The sequence below is a fragment of the Herpailurus yagouaroundi genome, unplaced genomic scaffold, assembly GCF_014898765.1.
Source record: "Herpailurus yagouaroundi ecotype Mexico unplaced genomic scaffold, PumYag 163, whole genome shotgun sequence".
NCBI classification, from domain to species: domain Eukaryota; kingdom Metazoa; phylum Chordata; class Mammalia; order Carnivora; family Felidae; genus Herpailurus; species Herpailurus yagouaroundi.
This window is the reverse complement of record NW_024412404.1, coordinates 53,255,569-53,276,901: the sequence shown is the minus strand read 5'-3', so window position 1 is coordinate 53,276,901 and position 21,333 is coordinate 53,255,569. Positions and strand designations below refer to the sequence as shown.

Sequence of the window (21,333 nt, the reverse complement as noted above, 5' to 3'; positions counted from 1 at the left end):
CACTGCTAGAAACCTTTCTAGAAAACCTTTCTCTGGAAATAGACAAAAGCCAATGGGAAATACCTCTTCCTCGTTCCAGGTTCAGAAATCCAAGTTAAAACATTTTTAGCTAAAAATAAAGTATATGGCTTGAAGAAGTGTGCTTCTTGCTTTGCATACTGGCCAGTGGTTGGTTCATTCACTGGCTCTGCAGGACTGGAGTGCCACATGCTTTGAGGGACCCAGAGGATCAGAAGCGAGTGAGCCATCAGAACAGAGTGAACCCTCCCAGGAGAGGGAGGAGAGCTGGACTCAGGAACTTCTCCCAGGTACCCCCACTCTGTAGCAGTGGTTCTCCAGCATGAGCCTGCTTTGGGATCAGCTTCTGATTCCGGACGTCTGGGGTGGGGCTTGATATTTTGCACTTCTAGGACATTCCCAGTGATACTGCCTGAGTCCGCACTTGGAGAGGCACAAGAATGTGGACCAAGTGACATTGGCGGAGGTGTCTTACCCTGCTTTCAAAGGGGTCTACACAGCTGGGGGTGAGAAGGTGCACAACCAGGTCGGACTTGTTGGGCACTGATGAGGGTCAGAGAGGATAGTACCTTGTGGCTGGGCTGTGGGCTGTCAGCCCCACGGTGGCAGCAGCAGGGCGAAGACAACGCTGCAGAGTTTCTGTGCTGCACTAACGTCAGGCTCTCCTCGGAAGACTGTAGGGATCCGGTGTGAAAGGCTCTGATACCGGCCTGAGTATTAGCTCCTCAGAAACCAAGGACATTGAGAAATGGCTAGTAAGTCACTGCCTGAGCAGCCCCTCTGCCAGGGGACAGTGGCCTCCTTTGCACAGAGGATGTAGACAGTTCCTTATTCGTAGGCTGAGCTTGGCCTGCGATTGCAATTCATTTGGCGGAGTGATGGCTGCAAATGCAAAATAAAACAGAGGGTTTCAAGGTAATCGCTTAGAAAGGAATCTTCCTTCCAAACTGACCTTTGGAGCAATCTTTGACCCGAACTGTTCAAATGAAGACAGCTAACACGCCATGCTCTGCGCTGCTCTTGTCACGTTTTCCAGGTGGAAGCATCTGTGGTTGTGACGAGTGTGGATGGGCAGTGCCCGTGATGGGGCTGTAATGTGGATTACTCAGATACACACGCATGCTTCCGATTCAGAAGTGCTGTGGTTCCACGGGCCGAGGTGTCCTTGAAGCTTGGCCTGTACGGTGCACGGTGACGTCTCACCCCTAGCTCACTGCCGATCGTAAGAGAGGGCAAGTGATGGTACAGGTGGCGGGAGGCCAGATGCCATATCCCGAAGGAGCCCTTTGTCTGTCTTTGACCCTATCCCCCCGTGGCCACCACCTCACACACGGTGTCTTGCACTGGAGGGATTCAGTGGTCCCTGGAAGGTTGAAGCCCTGTGCCAGCTTGTGCTTGGGACTGGACAATGAAGCCGAAGAGGAGCATCTTTGCCGCGGGTACCTGGTTGCCGATGCACCCTTAGGAGTCCACCCCGAAAGCCCCAGGCGTGGGGCTCCCTGGGCTGCTCCCCAGCATCCCCAGGCTCAGAGAAGGCAGAAGTGGTGTTTTCCGGGTATACAAGAGGGGCCACCAAATATCGTCCACAGGATTCTGGGAGACCGTCCTCTTGAGGGAGCTAGGCTAAGTGTTCCTTGGCCACATGGGGCGTGTGTGATGGCCTCAGGTGGCTTCGAACCCAGTCGAAGTCCTATTTGCGTGCAGAATCTGGCCCTCGCTGGCTGAGGATCCTGATCATCTCCTGGATTCCTCTGTACCTGCCCTTTCATGTAAAGGAGGAGAGACGTCTGTCCCATTACCTGCTCCTAGGCCTGTGGTGGGAGAGAAAGAGCCAACATTGCAAAGCGCCTTGAGAGTCATACCAGTAACATTCCTATTTAGCCCTTTTCTGTGCCAGGAAGTGGGTTCCAGGCCTTAATCCTTCTCGCAGCCCTGTGGAGGGGACGCTGTTAGTGCCTCTGCCTTTTCTACACGGGGAGATGCAGAGATGAAGCACGGCAGCAGGGGCAGTGGAGATTTGAACGCACGGTCTGACATCAGGGCTCCTGTCCCTTCCACTATGCCCACACACAAGCTCTGGGGAGGCTCCACACACGGGTCTGCTTTTCTGGGAGAGGCACCCAAGGAGACGGTCCCAGCCAGGCCAGCCCCTACCAGGCGCCTTCTGTCTCCGGCCTCAGGAATGTTCTTTGAGGTCAGGAAAAGGCTGGTTGGGAGTGCTATTAACTTCTCCCTGTGGGCCTGGGAAGCCCCGGTTTTTGTACCCCTCATTTCCTGATTTCAGTGGTACCCTCTGGGGTGACTGTATACACAGCCTGGGGAGGAAGGTGCTCAGTGAGGGGAGTCCTGCAATGAGGGATTTCTCTACAGAGCTGTGGCGTGGGATTGCATTTAGCCCTGCTGAACAGTCACAACAGATACTATTTTTTTATGTTTTTAAACTGCAAGCATTATTAAACAAAAAGAATGCCCACTAATTCTGTCATCACACTTTATTGGACCTAGTAAATAACACTTATATCCATTTAAATCAGATTTCAGCTCCTCAAGCATGTGCAATTCACATCAAAATGGCGGCAGAAGTCCAAGAACTAAAATGTAAAAAATGAACATTCATTCCTCTATCAGTGTTGTGGGGGTGAGTATGAGTTTAAGAATCTGTGGTTTTCTTTTCAAAATTTGGCTCTGACTCTTACCAGCTCCATGACTTTAGCTGATTGCTGACCTTTCTGGATCCCAGTGCCCTCCACTGTAAAATAAGGCTAACCCCGGGTGGTCAGGCTATTGTGTGTTAAATGATGCAGGCCTCTGAAGCATTGCAACAGTGACTGGGTCTAAGTGAATGCAGTCGTTGTCAGTACCTTGTCTGGGGCAGTTAGACATGGGCCGCTGTTTCTCCTCTCCTCCTCTGTGCCGAACACCAAGACATCATGATGAAGATCAGTCTATAGGTGATTGGAGCCACGGTGTGTGGCACTTGGGATTCATTCATTCATTCACTCATTCAGGAAATATTTATCAGACATTTACTTGGTGCCAGACGTCAAGCCAATCCTGGGCGCTCATCTTCTTATGGTGGAGACAGGACTATTAACAAGGTGAAGACATAAACTAGGAAATGTAGGAGAGAACATGTGGGCGGGAAGGCCAAAGTGGACACCCTCCTTGGGGCTCAGAGCCAGTGAAGCAACGCTGGGGGGGAAGCTCCCCCCTGAGAGCACTGTGAGTGGGTCACAAGAAGCCCTAAGGCCACCTGGTTGGATAGAGTGGTTGAGGGGACAGTTTACTAGAAAATAACTTATGTGGACCATGGAAATCAGCTCTGTGGCCCTAAAGAATAAAGGGAGAAATGTTCTTTGAAATTCAGCGGAGAGCTTTAGGGAAATTGGAGCTGGGAGTATGGGGGAGGGGCGGCTGTTGACCAGAGGATATGCAAAGTGAGAATGGATTACTAAAGGGAGTTTAGATTTTCTGAAAAAGGGAGCATTAACCTCTGATGGCAATGGAATAAGTGATATATTCTTTTTTAAAAAAAAATTTTTTTTTCGACGTTTTTATTTATTTTTGGGACAGAGAGAGACAGAGCATGAACGGGGGAGGGGCAGATAGAGAGGGAGACACAGAATCGGAAACAGGCTCCAGGCTCCGAGCCATCAGCCCAGAGCCCGACGCGGGGCTCGAACTCCCGGACCGCGAGATCGTGACCTGGCTGAAGCCGGACGCTTAACCGACTGCGCCACCCAGACGCCCCAAGTGATAGATTCTTTTGACGCGTAACACCGCAATTCCCTGTCTCCTGAGCATTGCCCCATCCAGGAAGGAAGATATTAGGGACTAGCTGTTTGCCGAGCTCAAAGTCTCTGTTGACCTTAAAACAACTTGCCTGGAAGAAAAACGACCTAGTGTATATTTACTATTGAACATGATTTTCCTTAGGAAGTCTGCAGCCCTATTAAAGATTAATAGGGAATCTTATTTTCATATGTTTCTGCTTAAAGTCTGTTTGTGCAAGTGTAGGCTGTGAGCCATTCAGACACCCATTTACCTTCTTTCCCTACCCCCTCCCAGGGCGGGCAGAAGTTAGGCTCCTTTAATGTGCGGAAGGTGAATTCACGTTCTGCTGAGCAGAGCTTGGAGCTTGGGACTCAGGTACCACAGAGGTATTTAGTGCTTGTCCTCTGGGGGCCAGGGCAAGGGGAGGAATTTTGCAAATTATTAAAGTCAAGAGAGCATGTGTAATGTCAGTTTTTCATCTTCTGGGAACCCCCCCAAGAAGCGAGGTTTGACTGAAGGAGGCCAGACGGCATTTGGGATGATTTCTAGAATTTACCTGTGTTTCTCTGAAGTAATTAGAGTTCAGTTTCTCTGGCTATAAACATCACCATGCGACACTTCTTTCTGAGCATACAGACGGCACCCTTTTACATTTATACAGGCCTGATGCTAGCCAGCTCGGTAGAGGGTCACATATGGGGACCACGTGTAGTGACCTGTAGAATTGCTCCGACCTGTTTTCCGTGAGTGTGACTCCGTTGGCCTATAAAACACATTTCTCTGCTAGAGGATGTGGAAGACTCATAGGAGACATCTCTCTTGGGTCTTAATGGTAGGAATGAGCCTGATGTTAATCATGAGTGTATCGAGTATGTGTAGACCTCAAACAGGTGGATTTGACCTCAAGACAAAGCATCTTATATGGCGAGTTATTAGCAGATGAATTATAAGAAAAATGTCAGTGTGGCTGTCCCTACCTTAGGGCTTCATAGAGGTCTCAGGATCAGTGTGACCTTCTGGGCTGGTCCAGAGCAGAACAGAAAACACAGCACAGATGAGTCCTCTTCTCGTAGTGTTGAAGGACTTAACTGTCATTTAACTGGAGTAAGTGAAGCTTCAGGGAAGTTAAGGTACTCACCCCAAACGCCATGTTTAGCAAGTGGCTGCGTTGAAATCGGGTCCTGGTCCATTTTCAAATTCTATATTCAAAATCTCTACTGTGCACTGACATTTAGTAGTGTTTTCGTTTTCTGTCGCTGCTGTGGCAGATTACCACAAACCTGGTGGCTTTCACACAGATTTATTCTCTTACCTTTCCAGACATCAGCAGCCCTGCCCAGGTCTCACCGGGCTGAAATCAAAGTGCCCTCTGGACTGAGCTCCTTTTGGAGGCTCTAGGGGTGAATCCGTTTCCTTGACTTTCTCCCACTCCTTGGCTCTTGGCCCCTGCCCCATCTTCAAAATCAGCAAAAGCTGGTCTAGTCTTTTGCACATGGCGTCTGACCTCCTCATCTGCCTTCCTCCTCCACTTTTAAAGATCTTATGATTACACTGAGCCTACCTGGATGATGCAGGACATTCTGCTCACCTCAGGATCTAAAACTACAATCACATGTGCAAAAAGGCCCTCGCATGATGTCAGGTAACCTATTCCGTGGTTCCAGGGACTACAGTGGAGTGTAGACATCTTATTCTGCCTATGGTAGGTTTCCTTATGAGGTATGTTTTTAATTTTTGATAAATCATGAATCGTAGAACCAGTTTTTCCCGAGTCGTTGCTAGAAAGCACAGAGCCAAATATGTAGCTTTTAGCTTGCCAAGGGTGTGTGTGCATTTTGTCCTGGCCGTACCACTGCTTCTGTCTTATCTTTAAGTGGCCCCAAACATCCTCACTCATTTTTACGTGTATTCTGTTGCATCAAAGCTACATCTAAATGCATCTCAAAATTCTTTCTGAAGTGAGAGAGTGGGCATAAATAATTAAGTGAAATCATAGTGGGTGACCTTTGCTGCCCCAGGATTCCTGAGCAGTTGGCTTGGAGCTTCTTAGGTTCCAGGATAAACGTGAGGCAACTTTTGTACTTCGCTCCTAAAGATGGAGGTTCCTGCAGAATTTTACAAAGCAAATTCATACCATGTTGGTCTGGGGCTTTAAGGCACGGTTCTATGGGTGAAACGTTGGCGGAACATCTAGATTTCGGTGCCCAAGGAGAAACCTGGTGGCCAAAAGTCACAAAACTGATCACTAAAGTTGCCCTGCAGCCATACAAAAGACTTATTGGATAAGATTGACTCTTAAAAGAGTTTTAGCATATTTGTCACAGATGGCTATTGGGTATCTGAAAGCTTTATGATAATTTAATCATCCAGAAAACCTCCAGTTTCTTTTCTCCCTTGATTTCTTCCTGTAGAAACAAACACGGCCAAAGCTAAGTTTTCTGCACCAAAGGACGTGTTGTGGCATGGATAATACAAAACAACTTTCTTTGACTTGGGGATGCAGCATGGGACTGTTCGAGGAGTTTCGGCGCCCTACTGTGACTTACGGCCTGCTTTTGCTATGACCATTAGTGTGTGCCTTGGAGAGATTGGTGAGGGCGGTCAGGGAGGGGTGCTGGCCGGAAGACAGCTCTGGGGTATCCCATCCGAGGCTGCCAAGAGCCCCTTCACCGTCGGAGTGGATTCCCTTGCCAACTGCCATAGCTTGCTTTTCAAATTTGCCACGTAGAGATTAGCTGTCAAGCTCTGTCAGCCACTCTGCAGATGTTGACTGACAGCTGTCAGTGTTCATGCAGGGTGGCTTCGTGAGGGATGCCGAGATCGATCAGATGGTGACCTGACTTCCTTCAGGGGGCTGCTGCTGCTTGATGTCTTCAGAGAGGCTAAGGATACATTGCACCTCTGTCCTGAAGCCTGCTTGCCCTGAGTCCCCACCCTGGAGAGACACCCCAAGCAGGACATAGGGACCAGAGCCATGTGTGACTTCACCTGCATCTCCCAAAGTCCTTCCTTGGTAGGTCAGGCTTTGTCACAGCACTGTGGATCATGCCCAGAGGGCGATGTCCCTAGCCTTCTGTGACCCTGATGCTGGGCCCAGAGCTACCAAGGTAGTGGATAAGCAGTTGTGATCAGGGTTCTCCAGTACGAGTGAGGAGGGAGAGGGGTGTTTGTTCAATGGGTTATAGCCTCCAAGTATCAGGATGAAGCTGACCAGGATGAAGCCGACAGGCATTGATCTCTACTTGGCCACAAGGGCCATCTTGTCCCAGGAAACAGCATCAGACAAGGCTTCTTGGACCTCACAGTACTCTTCTCGAAAAATGTGGGATTGCAGTTTGGCTGAGTCAATGAGAAGTGCGTTAAGTGGCTGAGGCTTTGAAAATCCCACCAGGAGTGGGAGCCCACATGAAAGGACTGAGAAACTCAAGATGTGCAGAGCTTTGAGTGTTTGTGCCTAGGTATGTGAACCCGCCCCAGGGCTTTTGCTCTGGAGTGGCCACACTCACTCCCAGGCCTGGGGAAGACTGGCTTTCTGAAGGGTGGCCTGACTACCCCCCTCCCCAGCTCCACAGACTGCCCCCCGGAGAACATGCTGGGCTTTTGCTCTAAGAGGCCTGTGTGCACACCACAAAGTGGGGAACAGCAAGGCAAGAAAACACCTCTGCAAAATGTCTTGAATATAGGCTCTGATTTGCTGGAGGATGTTTTCCAGATGTTCTCCAGTAGGCTGCTGGGGGAAGAAGGGCTAAGGTAATTTTCTAAAAACAGAAAGAGAAAAATCTGTTTTGTGTCACTGTACCAGAAAATCACCATTCCAGAACTCTTGCTTTGTCTTCCCGGCTCTAATATTAGCAGCATGTTTTTCAAATTATTTTTATTCTGCGTAAGAGATGAACGGCATTAAGAAACTTACTGATATTTAGTTGTTTAAAAATATGTCTTTTCCCCTAACCCCCAGAGGAATAAATGGCTGTTTTTAAAAATGACTTTTTTCTATGAGCTCATAGGACTGCTGGGTATTAGGTAACACTGTAGGATTCCTGGCTTCAGACTTCTCAAATTTGTGTTGGTCAGAGTCGCCTTCAGTTACCCAGATGTAGCCCGAGTCTGTGATATAGGGGCCAGTGGAAGACAGGCTAAGATGTGCATTTCTCAGTGTTGAGCTTGCTGGGGGTTGTTGCAGCAAGGGCTTAACGTTGGAATGGGCTAGGAATTGGGGAGCAAACAGATGAAGGGATGGGAAGTGAAAATGTATCAGGCAATGTGTATTCTGAGTTCCGGGTGAGGCGCTTTTATATAATTTATATAATTCGTTCTCCCAGCAGCCACCTAGAGCGACTGTGGATGGCATCCGCCCCATTTCCCAGGTGAAGGAATGGAGAGTTGGGGAAGTGAACTCATTTGTTTAGGTGTGAGACCCTGAAAGGTGGAGTTGGGGTTAGAAAGAGGTGCGTGTCCCTCTCAGGCCTGGCCTGCTTTGTTTCCTTTAACTTTGTTTCCTTTAATTGAGAAAACTTTCGGAGACTCAATGGCTTGCGCTGAAAACCCAGACTTTAAAGCCCTGATGTTCACATTGGACTCAGAGAAAAATGCTAGTGATTTCTTACACAAACAGCTTAATAAAAGGATCCTGTCTCAAGGTTCTGGCTTTCTACAGGGGGCAGTCAAAGGTCTGCAGTCCTGTGTGGGCAGTCCACAAAGCCCCTTAATTAAGGGAAGCCTAATTCATTGGTAGACTTACCACCCTCCTATGCAGGGTTCTGTCTGCATCCTTGGCCCCTGCTGTGCTCCCGAATGTCATTCAGAGTGTTCGCCGAGGCTGTAAAGTCAGTGGAACATCATTAGGAAGAAGGCTCTGCAGAACAATCTGGTCAAATGATGGGGGGGGGGGGAGAGCAATTATACACTTGATGACTTCAGTCAGATCCCTGGGAACTTCAAATCCAGCACCCTCTGCATATTTCCCTTCCAAGGCTGTCACCTACCATCGGCCACTGCCCACCGTGTGACTCCGACCAAGAGCTTAACCCTTTTAGCCTTCAGCTGTCTTGAGTGTGAGATCAGGGGATCTACTAGAGGAATCTGGGTCTCTGTACTCAAAGGAAACCCAGTGCCTAAGACACTAAAATCATGTGTAATGGAATCATGGATGAGAACAATAATAATGCTTTGAAAACAAGTGTTCTTTTCTTTCTTTTTCTGAGTATCTTGAAGTGTCCCATAGATTGTATTTCTGAAGTGGAAGGGTAACCCAAGAGCTAAGTAGTTCAGCAACGTCTGCAGGAGTTCTGGGTAGTTCATATCAGAGCCTGGATCTCATTCAAAACCTCACAATTCCTCGTCCAGAGTTCAGTTCCACCAACCATGTGGCTTGTGTCCCAGAATGGGATTCATCCTGGAAAAAAAATTCAAAAGAATGGGATGATCCAGGATGAGTTAAACTGGTCATCACTCACATGGTTTTTTTTTTTTTTCCACCTGTTTGCCATAACACCTTTTTCCTAAAAATGTTTCTGAAAAAGAAGGTAAATGATTCCCCACACCCCCCCCCCGTCAAAAGACCATATGCCGTTTGAGGAGATTCTCCAAGATTTTATCGTTATAATCATTTTTCTATTTCCAGTTAGCAGCGTGCTTCCTTTAGTATCTTTCCTGCATAAACCACTGTTTTCTCTTCAGCAGATTTCCTAAGGCTAACTTGGCATTTGCTCGGCGTTTTCCTCCTCTTTGAGGGTGGGAGTTTTCTCTTCGGAGGGAGATGCATTTCTACATTACTGCCTATTCATTTCCTTTTCATTTTCTCAGAGAAAAACAGTCAGGTTCATCACTGCTTGTGGTCATGGAGATTTCATGTCTCCAGAAGAAATCCAATTGTGGAATTTCTTTGTTAATCCCACACTGGACGTTTAAGCTTTTGTGTTTGGATCAGTGCAGCCGAGGCGGGGAAGGCACTGAAACAGGTTACAATGTGACTCTTAACCCAAGATGGGCAGGGGAAGCATGTTCAGCAAGGGCTGTCCTGGGACAGCTGGGGGATGGGAGCTGGGGGGTAGCAGGTGCTCAGACCATAGTTGGCGACTGGACAGATGAAGATCTTAAGCCATAACCATTTGCAAGATGCTCGCATCCCGCCTGTCACCATCTTCCTCGTGGACCCGTCCTCTCCTGCGTTCTCCCCACAGCACCACTGTGTGCTGAGTTACCTGCACCTTGATTCTGCCCCTCCTTTCTACAGTCTAGAAAACCCGCCTCTAGTAAAACCTGCCTCTGGTAAAACTCACCTAGTAAAACCCTCCTCTCCGTGCATCTTCTTTTCTTCCTCTCCTTCAGGTCCTCAGATCTCCCCACCGGCTCTCCACTGGCTTTAGTCTCCTATTGGCCAATATCCTTTGGCCAGTGTCCTGCTTCCCCATTCCTGCTAGAATGGTGAAGGCACAGAGTAGGTCTCCAGCAAATCTTTGCTGAACACCTGAGCGACCCCGGAGTCTTCCTAATACGCAAACCTGATCACGTTACTTCTCTGTTTAAAAACCTTCAGTGGTTCCCACTGGTTTTAAGATAAAATCCAAACTCTTAGGTCATTCAAGGCTCTTCACATCCTTTTTTTTTTTTTAATTTTTTTTTTTTCAACGTTTATTTATTTTGGGGACAGAGAGAGACAGAGCATGAACGGGGGAGGGGCAGAGAGAGAGGGAGACACAGAATCGGAAGCAGGCTCCAGGCTCCGAGCCATCAGCCCAGAGCCCGACGCGGGGCTCGAACTCACGGACCGCGAGATCGTGACCTGGCTGAAGTCGGACGCTTAACCGACTGCGCCACCCAGGCGCCCCAAGGCTCTTCACATCCTTGCCAGCATCATCACCCATCACTCACCATTCCCCTCGTGTGGCTCAGCCATCCCAAGTGCACAGCTCACAATGATCTGGGTGATGGATGTGTTACGTTTAGTAGTTGCAAATGTTTTCCGGCTCTGGAGTCTGATATTGAGTGTGGTCGCGCTCCACCGCAGAGGTCTACAACCTGGAGGGAGTTACTTCACCTCTCTTTGCTTCCATTTCTTCATCTGTAAAATGGGCTGGTAGGATTACCTTCTAAGGTTGTTATATTAAACGTGTGCCTACATGTCAAGACCTTAAATCAATCTGGCAAGACAAACATTCCATTGTCGTTACCCCGGGAGTACCATGAACGTGCTGACTTTGTCACATGCCGCCCCCTCCTGCCTGGTATATCCCCTCCACCTTTGTTGGACGGAGTCATCCTGTGACTCTCAGTCCCAATGTCATGGCTTCTCTGAAACCAACATCTAGCTGTGTCGCGTCAAAAGCTTATTAACACGCGGCATCAGTGTTAATATGTGTGCGGTCATATCTTGGTTCTACTGCTCACTATTTGACTCTAGGCTAAACTTGCTAAGATGTGGTTCCCTCCTGAAATTTGGATAAGAAAACAACTGTCCCTACCTTATTAGAGTTGTTGGAAAAAATAAAAAGTGTGTAAAGACATACCTGACACTTACAAAATACTTCATTCATGTCTGATATTATTTTTATTAGCGGCCTTTCTGTCATTTATCAAGAACTAGCCACTGTATTGTTATCATCTTTTTATTTGTCTCTCTTGGTGGGTTGACTTCAGAGACAGAGAGTTTACTGACTACACCGCAAGGACCTGGCACATCTTTCAGGGGCGGAACCATGGAACTGACAGGTCAGCTGCTTTGTCAGTACATGTAACCAACATGTGACTTTAAGAGATTTCAGAGGCTGGAGTGCCTGGGTGGCTCAGTCAGTTAAGTGTCTGACTTTGGCTCATGGTGACGATCTCATGGTTCGTGGGTTTGAGTCCTGCATTGGGCTCTATGCTGGCGGTGCAGATCCTGCTTGGAATTCTCTATCTGTCCCTCCCCTGCTCTCTCTCTCTCTCTCTCTCTCTCTCTCTCAAAATAAATAAATGTTTAAAAAATAGAGGATTGTGTCCATCTGTAAGAGAAGATGTTAGGAAGGATTAAATAAATAAATAAACCTAAAAAAAGAGAGATTTCAGAGAACTGTGTCCGTCTGTAAGAGAAGATGTTAGGAAGGAAGGGTGTTTGAGGGCCGACTGTTTTCTTTCTTTGGGAGGTACTAAACACGAGATGAAAACTGGTCCTACACCGTTTCATTTGGCCCAAATGACCGGGGATGGAGAGGAAGCCGCACCAGGAGGGTCGGGACCTCACTCCCGAGACATGACGGGTGCTTTGTCAGGAGGATTGAACGCATCATAATAGTCCTAAACGGGGTTGTGCAGATACGTAGTAAACACCCGTTTCTCCAAGAACAACACAAAGCCCTCATTTGCGATCACCACGGTGCAAATACTCCTACCGTGGTTACTCTCAAACTACCACCATGCTGTTAACCAACTCGCGAAATCCCTGAAAATACACCAGTTGGCCAGTAATGAGCTGGTTCCAGCACAACGCTGGATAAACTTCCTCTGACTTCAGTGTTTCTCTCAGTAAAATGCAAATCCCCTGAAGTTACCATCCTGTCTCCAAGTAGAGACATCAGTAGGAGGTGGGTCCACTGTGAAAAACAAAACCATGGAAATGTTAGTGTTTTGGCAGTGCTGCATGTGCTCAAAATTAGTTTGAAACTCTTTTCTGTCCACCGGCTGTGTTCCTCTTAGGACCAGGGATCTGTGCCGACAATCTTCTCTCGTAAAGCAGCCTGTCCAGGGTTCTGCTCAGAGCAGTATATCTGGTTTTATCCTCCCCATCAGGGTTATACTCTCTGCAGCAGACTGACTCAATTAGCCCTTCATTCCAGAGTCCAATTGTGAGTCAATTCTGAGGTTGTTAAACAAAATGAATCTGGTGGCATTAGCCTCTCGCTGAAGGATAGTAATCCGCATCACGGCGCTGTTCGGTTAATAGGCTGCTTGAGAGACTACAGGAAACGGGGACTTGGAGACAGAGCGACCTTTCGTCCATCTCTGGGGGACAGGCCGGAAGCACTGGACTGCCAGGGAAAGAGAGCCGCTCAGGTTGTGTGCCGAACTAGAGCCCCAGCTGCCTGAACCGCATTTGGCCTTTGCGGAGTTAGGAGCCCAGGAGCACTAGATCATTAACTTTCATGACCGGGAAAATTCTTCTGAAATTAACACTCAGTCCAAGCCGGATGCCATTGGAGCCAGTTGAGTAAGCCTGAGCCACCGTTAGGGATTTCCTCTGAAAAATAAATCCTTTAACCAGGCTACAGAAAATGGCCCGGTTTTATGCCCTTCAGTGTGTTCAATTAGAGTCTGAAAACACCAACTAGGCTTAGACGGTGGGAGATCCGGGCGCCCATACAGGCACGCATAAGCCTCATTTGGAGGATTTCGCCAAACCACTTAGCTTCAGCACCTGCCCCGGGGATTGGCGGTGATGGAACCAGGCACCTATACGGAGCGCACAGATCGGCACAGGTAGCGAGGCTCAGACACCCCTCTTTAAAAGGGTTCAAGGAGAGACCGGCCCCTCACAAACACCGTGCTGCCTTTGCAGTGGCAGTGAACTTAGAGGACTTGGTGGGCCTTCTAACTCTCTTCTAGTTAGAGTCGTAGTAAAGGCACACCTTAATGGGCTTCCTGCGGACGTTTTACAAACCTCTGATATCCACACATCCCTCCTCGCTCTGGCCCACGGATGCAAGGTTGTGTCTGTCCTCAATATGCTGCGTAAATACAGTTTCTTGCATGGAAAGAAGTAAAAGCAGCCCTGTGTGTGTGCTGGCTGCCGGCGTGGGGAAGCTGAAGTGAAAAAAGCTGAGACAACCATCCATTGTCTCCCATAATTGCTGGATAATTTCAGTTCTCTCGGAGTCCATTGTGTTCTTCACTCAGAAGCAGAGCTGTTGTCTGCTGAGATGACCTCAGAGGTGGCCCCGTCCTCATTCAGGATTTCTCCAACAATACCCTCTTCAGATTGAAAAACAGCCAGTTAGCCACAAACAGTCCTCTTCCTCGCCCGACCAGCGTGTCTGTTGTCCCTCTTCACCCCCTTGGGTCTCTGCCATGTCACCACCACTCAGGGCTTCCCAGTGGACTGTGTGGGTCCCTGGGGAGTCCCCAAACTGCAGATACGTACAGTAGTCGGTCAGCGGTTCCTCCATGCACCGCCTCCCACCAAAGGCCCAGTCACACAGTGACACCTCACCCAGAGCCAGCGTCCCTGTCCCTCCTTCTTTCCGCTCCAGTTCTGGAGAGACGAGCCCCTCCTCCGTGTCACTTGGCTGGAATAAATCTCTGTCCCCTGGGCTGTTGGATGAGAGAGAACTTACAAGACAAATACACGTATTTTTAAAGCCAGCAGGAATTACGGGAGCAGATGGGCTGTAGGATCCTATTTTGATGCCAGGGACATGTTTCTGTATAAAGTAAATATTTTCCCAGTGTGGATCTCTGGTGAGTGTGTAGAGAAGCATATTTCCTAAAGATGCAAATAAGTCTGTCAGAAATAAATATTGAATGCAAACTTCAAAGCATCTAGATTTCTCCCGTTAGAGGCCCTGAAGACTTCTCGGCAAATAAGCAGACACACAGGTAGGCAAGGGCTGGGTGAAGGCGGGGACAGCGAGGGGGGCAGGGGAGGTATATAAGAGAGAGTGCTAACATCCTAAGAGTTCACATTTTATTTATTTATGGTTTTGTTTTGTTTTTTTTTTTTTTTTTTTTGGTGTGGACAAAGGCTTGTCAACGAAGGAATAAAGTTACGTTTGTCCGGAAGCTAATGTAGGGTATTTCAAATCACACCCTTTTTGCCCTTTCTTCCCACTGTAGATCTCGCCTTGCGGATTTTTTTACCAACTGCCAACCGGAGTCAAGGTCTGCCAGCAGCTGCCTAAAGGAAAACTATGCTGACTGCCTCCTCGCCTACTCAGGGCTTATTGGTAAGATCGGGGAGAAGCGGGACGGGAGGAAAGTCTGGTTTACAGATACTCACAGACTCTTCCCGTTGTAGCCTGTCACTGCCTGTGAAAGGAAGAATCTCCCCGTCACCCTCTGTGCTGGGGCTTTGCTGTTAAGCCCTATAGGACTCACCTTTAAAAAAAAAAAAAATAAGGCAACTGAGGATCCTGGATATGCAAGGGCAGAGGCAGGAAGCAGGGAGTATCGCAGTGCAGGTGAACTACAGTATGAGCACCTGACAAGCATCTCAGGTGGAGAACCGACCACACAGAACAACAGCAAGAAAGAAAGCGTGGCTGTGGAAAAGGGAAGCAAGTCAAACCGATTTAACTGAATTAGAGAACGTGGAAGTCATTCAGTCTGGGGACATAGAAAAGGCTGTTCCCCAGAAATGGCCCTTTGGAAATAAAACCCCTAACTAACTGGGGTCCTTCTCGCCATTGGTATTCTTGGTATTTCAGCTCCTGGTATGCAGGGAGTGATTTAGCCTAAAATTTCCCTCTGAGAACAGATATAGCGGAAACAGTGCTTTCTGCCTCTCAAGACCCAAGAAGAACCAGGTTCTGGGCATTCAGGGCAACAGCACAGTTAGGGTACCAGTGAGTTAGGAGAGTCACAAGCGAGGCATATTTGTGTCTGTGGATAAAGGGGTAGGCAGGAAGAAAGGCAGGTGTTCCGGATCCTGGGGCCTGAAGAAGCCTTGATGGCAGGGCTCCGTCACGATTGACATTTGAGGAGAAACGCGTAGTGAAGGCTGTGGAGGGGTGAGGAAAATCACAGTCGTCAGAAGTGTGATGGCTCAGCCATGGTGTGTGTTCCTGTCAGGATCGCACAAGTCACCAGGCGGGAAGAACTTCCCACCAAGAATGACAGCACGGACTACAGTTTTTGTCACCAGAGTGCCTTCAGCAAGAGCTTTTGAGAAAAACATCAGCGATGGTGCTTAATGCAGGCATATTACAGGTGCCTGCACACCCATCCCAGGGTTTTTTGAAAGGACACCTGTGTTCTCTTGGGCAATGCCTTTCAGCGGTGTTGTTTACCATTTTTGTGTATGTGTCCCAATGAGTGTATCTTCCTTGAGTCAGTATTCCACATTTGCATTCACCCTTTCCTTTTCTTAAGTCTCTAGTAGGGGTTACTTACCAACTATGGAATTATAGGTTTAAGAACCAATGGAAATAATTAAGGCATGCTCATTATAAAAAGTTAAAAAAATACAGAGAAACCCAAGGAGACAGTAGGAAGGACCTACAACTCTACTCCCAGACCTAATCACTATTAACACCTTAGTCCATATCCTTCCAGCTTTACGTGCTCATTAAATCCTCCATGAATAGACAAGGCATGTTGCTGCCAGGCATTTCTGGCTTGGCAAACCATTACATGCCTGAGGTTGATGAAATACTCATCGCGTAATGGAATGAAATGGTTGAGGCAACGCACTTTACAGACCAAAATTAACTTCCCTTTTGAGTCTGGATCTTTCCCTCTGCATTGGTTCTAACTTCTTTTAGGACAAAGCCTGTGCCCACTTTTTCCATGTTGTCCGAGATCCACAATGGTGCCAGGCATTCAGTGGTTTCTTAGTACACATGTTTTAACCTCTTGACTCAGTGTTTGGGGTGCCTTTTCCTTTCTCACTCAAAGTTAGGTGCTCACTGTCTGCTGTGGGTCAAAGTTCCCATCACAGAGTATAATGGGAGATCATGTAGTTCAGATTGGTAAGGAACATAGGGCAAAGAAGATATGTCCTTGACCCAGAAGAGCTCACAAAGCAATTTTTCTTCTGTCTGTGAACCAAATATATCCTGTGGATCACTGACCACCTATTACTTCTTACATCCACAAAAATGTATAAAAACAGAAGGCTTCTTGGCATGAATAGGCATCGCCTGGTGCAAACCACCCAGAAGAAGACATTTGGGTTGTATTAAGTATAAATTCATTGTTTATTTGCTCCAGCACAGAACTCATCAGAAAAACCATGAACACAAGACGATGTAGGCAAGAGAGACCACCCAGCATTTCTTTGAGGACTTTTGAGGACTATTGAGACAATACTCTAGAAGCCATCAGCTTAGAGAATTTCCGTTGTTTATTTCCAATTCCTTCACAATTTGGAAGACTTTATTTTAAATCAGTTGAGAGTCTGGTGACCAGAGGCCTTGTTACATATGTTCAGGATGTGTGGTAACCCAAAGGATAGCATCTAAGCTTCCCGTGTTGCTTTGAAGAAGCCATTTGCTTCCAAGGAAAGTGGATTCAAAGTCCTAAAAGGATTTTTAAGATATGTAAAACCAGTTCTATCTATTTATGAAGATTAATGACATTTTCGAGAAAATGCAAGGGATTTGGGAACTCATGCATTCTAAGTTAATTCTCTCCTACTCCATAACATCCATACCATTTGTGCAGAAAAAAAAATACCCTAAGCGCAGCTGAAGGAGTTCTGTTACAATTTTTTAAGTAAATGTGTAAATTATTTTATGTGCTCAAGATAAATTGGCAAGAAAATGCACTGCTTAACATAATTTCCCACTCAGCAAACACAATGTTTGTAATTATCCATGGTGCATCCACCATCAGAGGAACATTTGTTTTCTCTTTTAGGCTATAGAAAAGTCTGTATCATCACACAAGAAGAACAAGATGCCTTGTTTTTACTTTTTTAGGTACAGTCATGACCCCCAACTACATAGACTCCAGTAGCCTCAGCGTGGCCCCATGGTGTGACTGCAACAACAGTGGGAATGATCTGGAAGAGTGCTTCAAATTTTTGAACTTCTTCAAGGACAATACATGTCTCAGTGAGTTTAAAAAAAAAGGAAGGAAACACAAGCGTGCTCTCCTCTCTGTGTTCAAGCTGTACCTTCGTGTCTCTTGGGTCTGCCTCTTCTCTCTCTCTGTCTCTCTCACTCTCTCTCTTTCTGTTGCTTTTTTTCCTGATCTCTGATGGTGAATCCAGCATCTCTTGGCCACACTACGCAACGCAGCAGGGAACAGAGCAAGTCAGTGCTGCTAAGTCTGTGAATCCAAAGGCCTAAGAGAGCAAGAGATTCAAACAACGGAGGGTACATTATGTGGATAGAACACTCCTACCCACAGATCAAACTTTGATCTTGGCAACCAGCACAAAGTCTGTTCCAAAGGTTCTTAAAACCTGGGCACGATATACGATGTGAGAAGCTCAGACAAATTAGATGGGGGTAGGCCTCCAAGGGCTCTCTGAGAAAAATTAGAACGTTAACATCAATAGCCCCCTGGATGATCAGGATTGGCTCAGAGGAGAAGCAACAATTCTTGAGTGGGATAAGCTGGCCATGTGGCCAGGAGCCTCAGGATGTGTTATCTCGGGAGACAGAGTTGAGCACTAAGGGGGCTCCTGCTTGGAAATAGTTTTGGCTCTGATTGCGGTGTCCTTCAGGCAGTTAGAAAACACGTTTCCCGGGGCACCTGGGTGGCGCAGTCGGTTAAACGTCCGACTTCAGCTCAGGTCACGATCTCGCGGTCCGTGAGTTCGAGCCCCGCATCGGGCTCTGGGCTGATGGCTCAGAGCCTGGAGCCTGTTTCCGATTCTGTGTCTCCCTCTCTCTCTGCCCCTCCCCCGTTCATGCTCTGTCTCTCTCTGTCTCAAAAAAAAAAAAAAAAGTTAAAAAAAATTAAAAAAAAAAAAAAAGAAAGAAAACACGTTTCCCAAAGGGTGAGGGATAGAGAGAATTGTTCAGGTGTGAACAATGGGCATGCATCGGACTGGGCCAGGTCTCCCTTTTATCCACTGAGATGTGCACACTGGAGGTGACAGTCCAGCTGAGATGCTTGAGTACCTCACTCACACGTTGTGGCAGCCACCTTTAATTTATTGGGAACCTTCGACTCACTCTATAGGGAGTGCAATATATATATTACCTCATTTACTATAATCTGGGCAAGAGCCCTCGGAGATATGGGTATTATTGTCTCCATTTCACAGTTGAGTAAACAGCTGTTTATTCGTATAGACCATCCGTGCAAAGGTGGATCCGAAGCCCGAGTGCCTTTCTCTGCAGCCCCTGAGGGCTAGGTACTTTTAATACCTAGGTACTTTTAATAATGCTAGTACTAGGTACTTTTAATAATGCGGCTATAACCAAATGTTTTGATCATCTTAAAACTAACACAAGCTTCTGGACACCTAAGTGAAATTGAAAAGCACACACATATTCAGAAGTGCGGAGACATTTGCTAAGATGCTGGGTGTACCGCTGAATTGTACCTCGGATCTCTTGTTTGGTCTTGACTTAAAAAAAAAGAAATGTATGTATATATCCCTCTTTTCCACATCCTGCATAGTCTTCTGGTAGAATGCAAGTTTTAATGAAGATAAAGCAGTGACAACATAGGTTAGTGTGGCAGAAGATCATACTCACACTGGCTGGACAACTCCCCTTTCGTGGAGAAATTAAAGGTGTCCCCGCTTAATAATATTTTGGTGAAGGGGAGAATAGTCCGGCATCTTTTTGCTAATGACTTTTCAATAAAAATAAATACATTTGGTCTTCAATAGGGACCAAAGCCAGCCAGAATTTTTCATAGTCGTTCCATTTATACTTTGATCAGAAAGGGCACGGCATACCAAAGACACAGCACCTGTAAATTCACTCTCTGGCAAAAGACTCCAGAGTAGAAGGATTTGACATTTGTAGGTTCCAGCTCAAATGCATTAACCTAATTCTTCTGCCTTCAGATTAGCCGGAGCTCTCCCTGACGCCTCTGTCATGAGCACAAGTTTAACCAATTGTTTATTTCTGGTTATTGGGAGTGGGGGGAGGAACAGTTAGTTTTAAGCCAAAATACCTGGCCAAGATGAGGGGAAGAGAGAGAAGAATGAGCTTGCGGTGGAGGTAAGTTAGCAGTTACTGTCACTCGGGTCTTTCTCCAGAAGCTACTTTCACCTCCTGGACCACTGTATCTGAACTGCGCTTCCCCATTCCATTCTTACTGCTGCTTCTTTTCTTTTTAAGTTTCTTAATTTTGAGAGAGAGAGAGAGAGAGAGAGAGAGAGAGAGAGAGAGAGAGAGAGAATCCCAAACAGGCTCCGCACCATCAGCACAGAACCCGATGTGGGGCTTGAACTCACAAACCTGTGCCGAAATCAGGAGTCATGCCCTACTCCTGCATCATCGCCTCCAAGCATTTCTCATCACGGAATGTATTGCATATGTCACTTACATGCCTCTGCAATCCGCATGGGACCCCCGTGAGGGCACGGACTCTTGTCTTTTGTTGCCATCACGGATGTTCACTGCTGCATGTTTAGCACAGAGCAGCTCCTGGCACTTAGTACACATTGCATTCACATTCCATTCAAGTAAATGAATGAGCAAGTGAACCAACTCCCCAAGGGCAAGGCAAACACCCCGGAAAGCACAGGTGGTTCCAATAATTGGGAAGGGGTCTCTTGAATCCACATGAGAGAAAGGAGGGTTGTGCGGTCTGTGGTGCTGGTTGTTCTGGGTTATTCGAGGCAACCAGTCCGCTGCGTCTCTCTTTCTCTGCATTCTACCGAGCCAGTAAGCCGTGTAACACGGCTAGGAGCATAAAAGGTATTTATATTCATTCAAAGCTGTTTCTTACAGCCTAAAAAAACGTAAAGTTTTGGAAAACAAGCTTCCAGTTTGCCTGAACTTAAAGGATAACAATTTTAGAACAAAATGTCACTTCTAAGAGGAAGATTAGGCTTCAATTATTCTGTCTGGTATATCGAAAAAATGCCAGCAAGGAGCCATATATTAACAATTTGCACATTCAGCTCTCAAATGGGGGAGTTTGATTTCTTACACAATGAATATGAAATAAAAAATTCCTAAAGCCAGGCCAAATCCCCGAGGACCTGATTAAAAACTGTTTTTAATTCATTGTGGGGAGGGGAACGACACACAACCAATTTACTCTTGCCATAAAAACAATCTAATCCCATGCAATTGTAATAAGCTTTTAAAGTTCTACATTTTAAACTTTTCATTTAAGCAGGGCTGCTCCTACCTAATTATGCAGATTTTGTTTGGAAGACTGGGAGCGGAAAGGGAAAAAAATAATCTTACTTAAATTTTCACTATATATTGATGAGATTTGGGGTAGAATTTTCTTTTAAAGAAACTGGTTCCATCCGTACTCTGAGCAGTGCCTGGCTCATGGAGGCTGTTCGGAGAGTGTATAGGGTGCTCCGTGGTGGTAAGAAATCACAGTTTTCGCTGTGTGATTTCACTGCCTGCCAAATTAGTGTGGATGCCACCAAGTTGCCTCAGTCTCATAATTAAGGAAATGTTACTTTTTCCAAAAAAGCACCAACTAGTTCCCGTTTCGAATAGAATTTTAAGAGCGCGCGAGGATGTTCTTGAAAGATGGGACAGTGATGGGGATCCCAAAATACAGGTTCGAGGCTGGGTTTCAAAGTGATGAGCATTTAGGGGCGCCTGGGTGGCGCAGTCGGTTGAGCGTCCGACTTCAGCCAGGTCACGATCTCGCGGTCCGGGAGTTCGAGCCCCGCGTCGGGCTCTGGGCTGATGGCTCAGAGCCTGGAGCCTGTTTCCGATTCTGTGTCTCCCTCTCTCTCTGCCCACTCTA

The 21,333-nt window shown here is 47.0% G+C and overlaps 1 protein-coding gene across 2 annotated transcripts in view; it reads left to right on the top strand.

Moving 5' to 3' along the window:
* GFRA1 (GDNF family receptor alpha 1) overlaps positions 1-21,333 on the top strand; it is a 214,722-nt gene that overhangs the window by 163,367 nt on the left and 30,022 nt on the right. For both annotated transcript variants that reach the window (XM_040486568.1, XM_040486567.1), the window contains 2 exons: positions 14,599-14,708; positions 17,403-17,537. In XM_040486568.1, the coding sequence (XP_040342502.1) occupies positions 14,599-14,708; positions 17,403-17,537 (245 nt within the window). The remainder of the gene's footprint in view (positions 1-14,598; positions 14,709-17,402; positions 17,538-21,333) is intronic.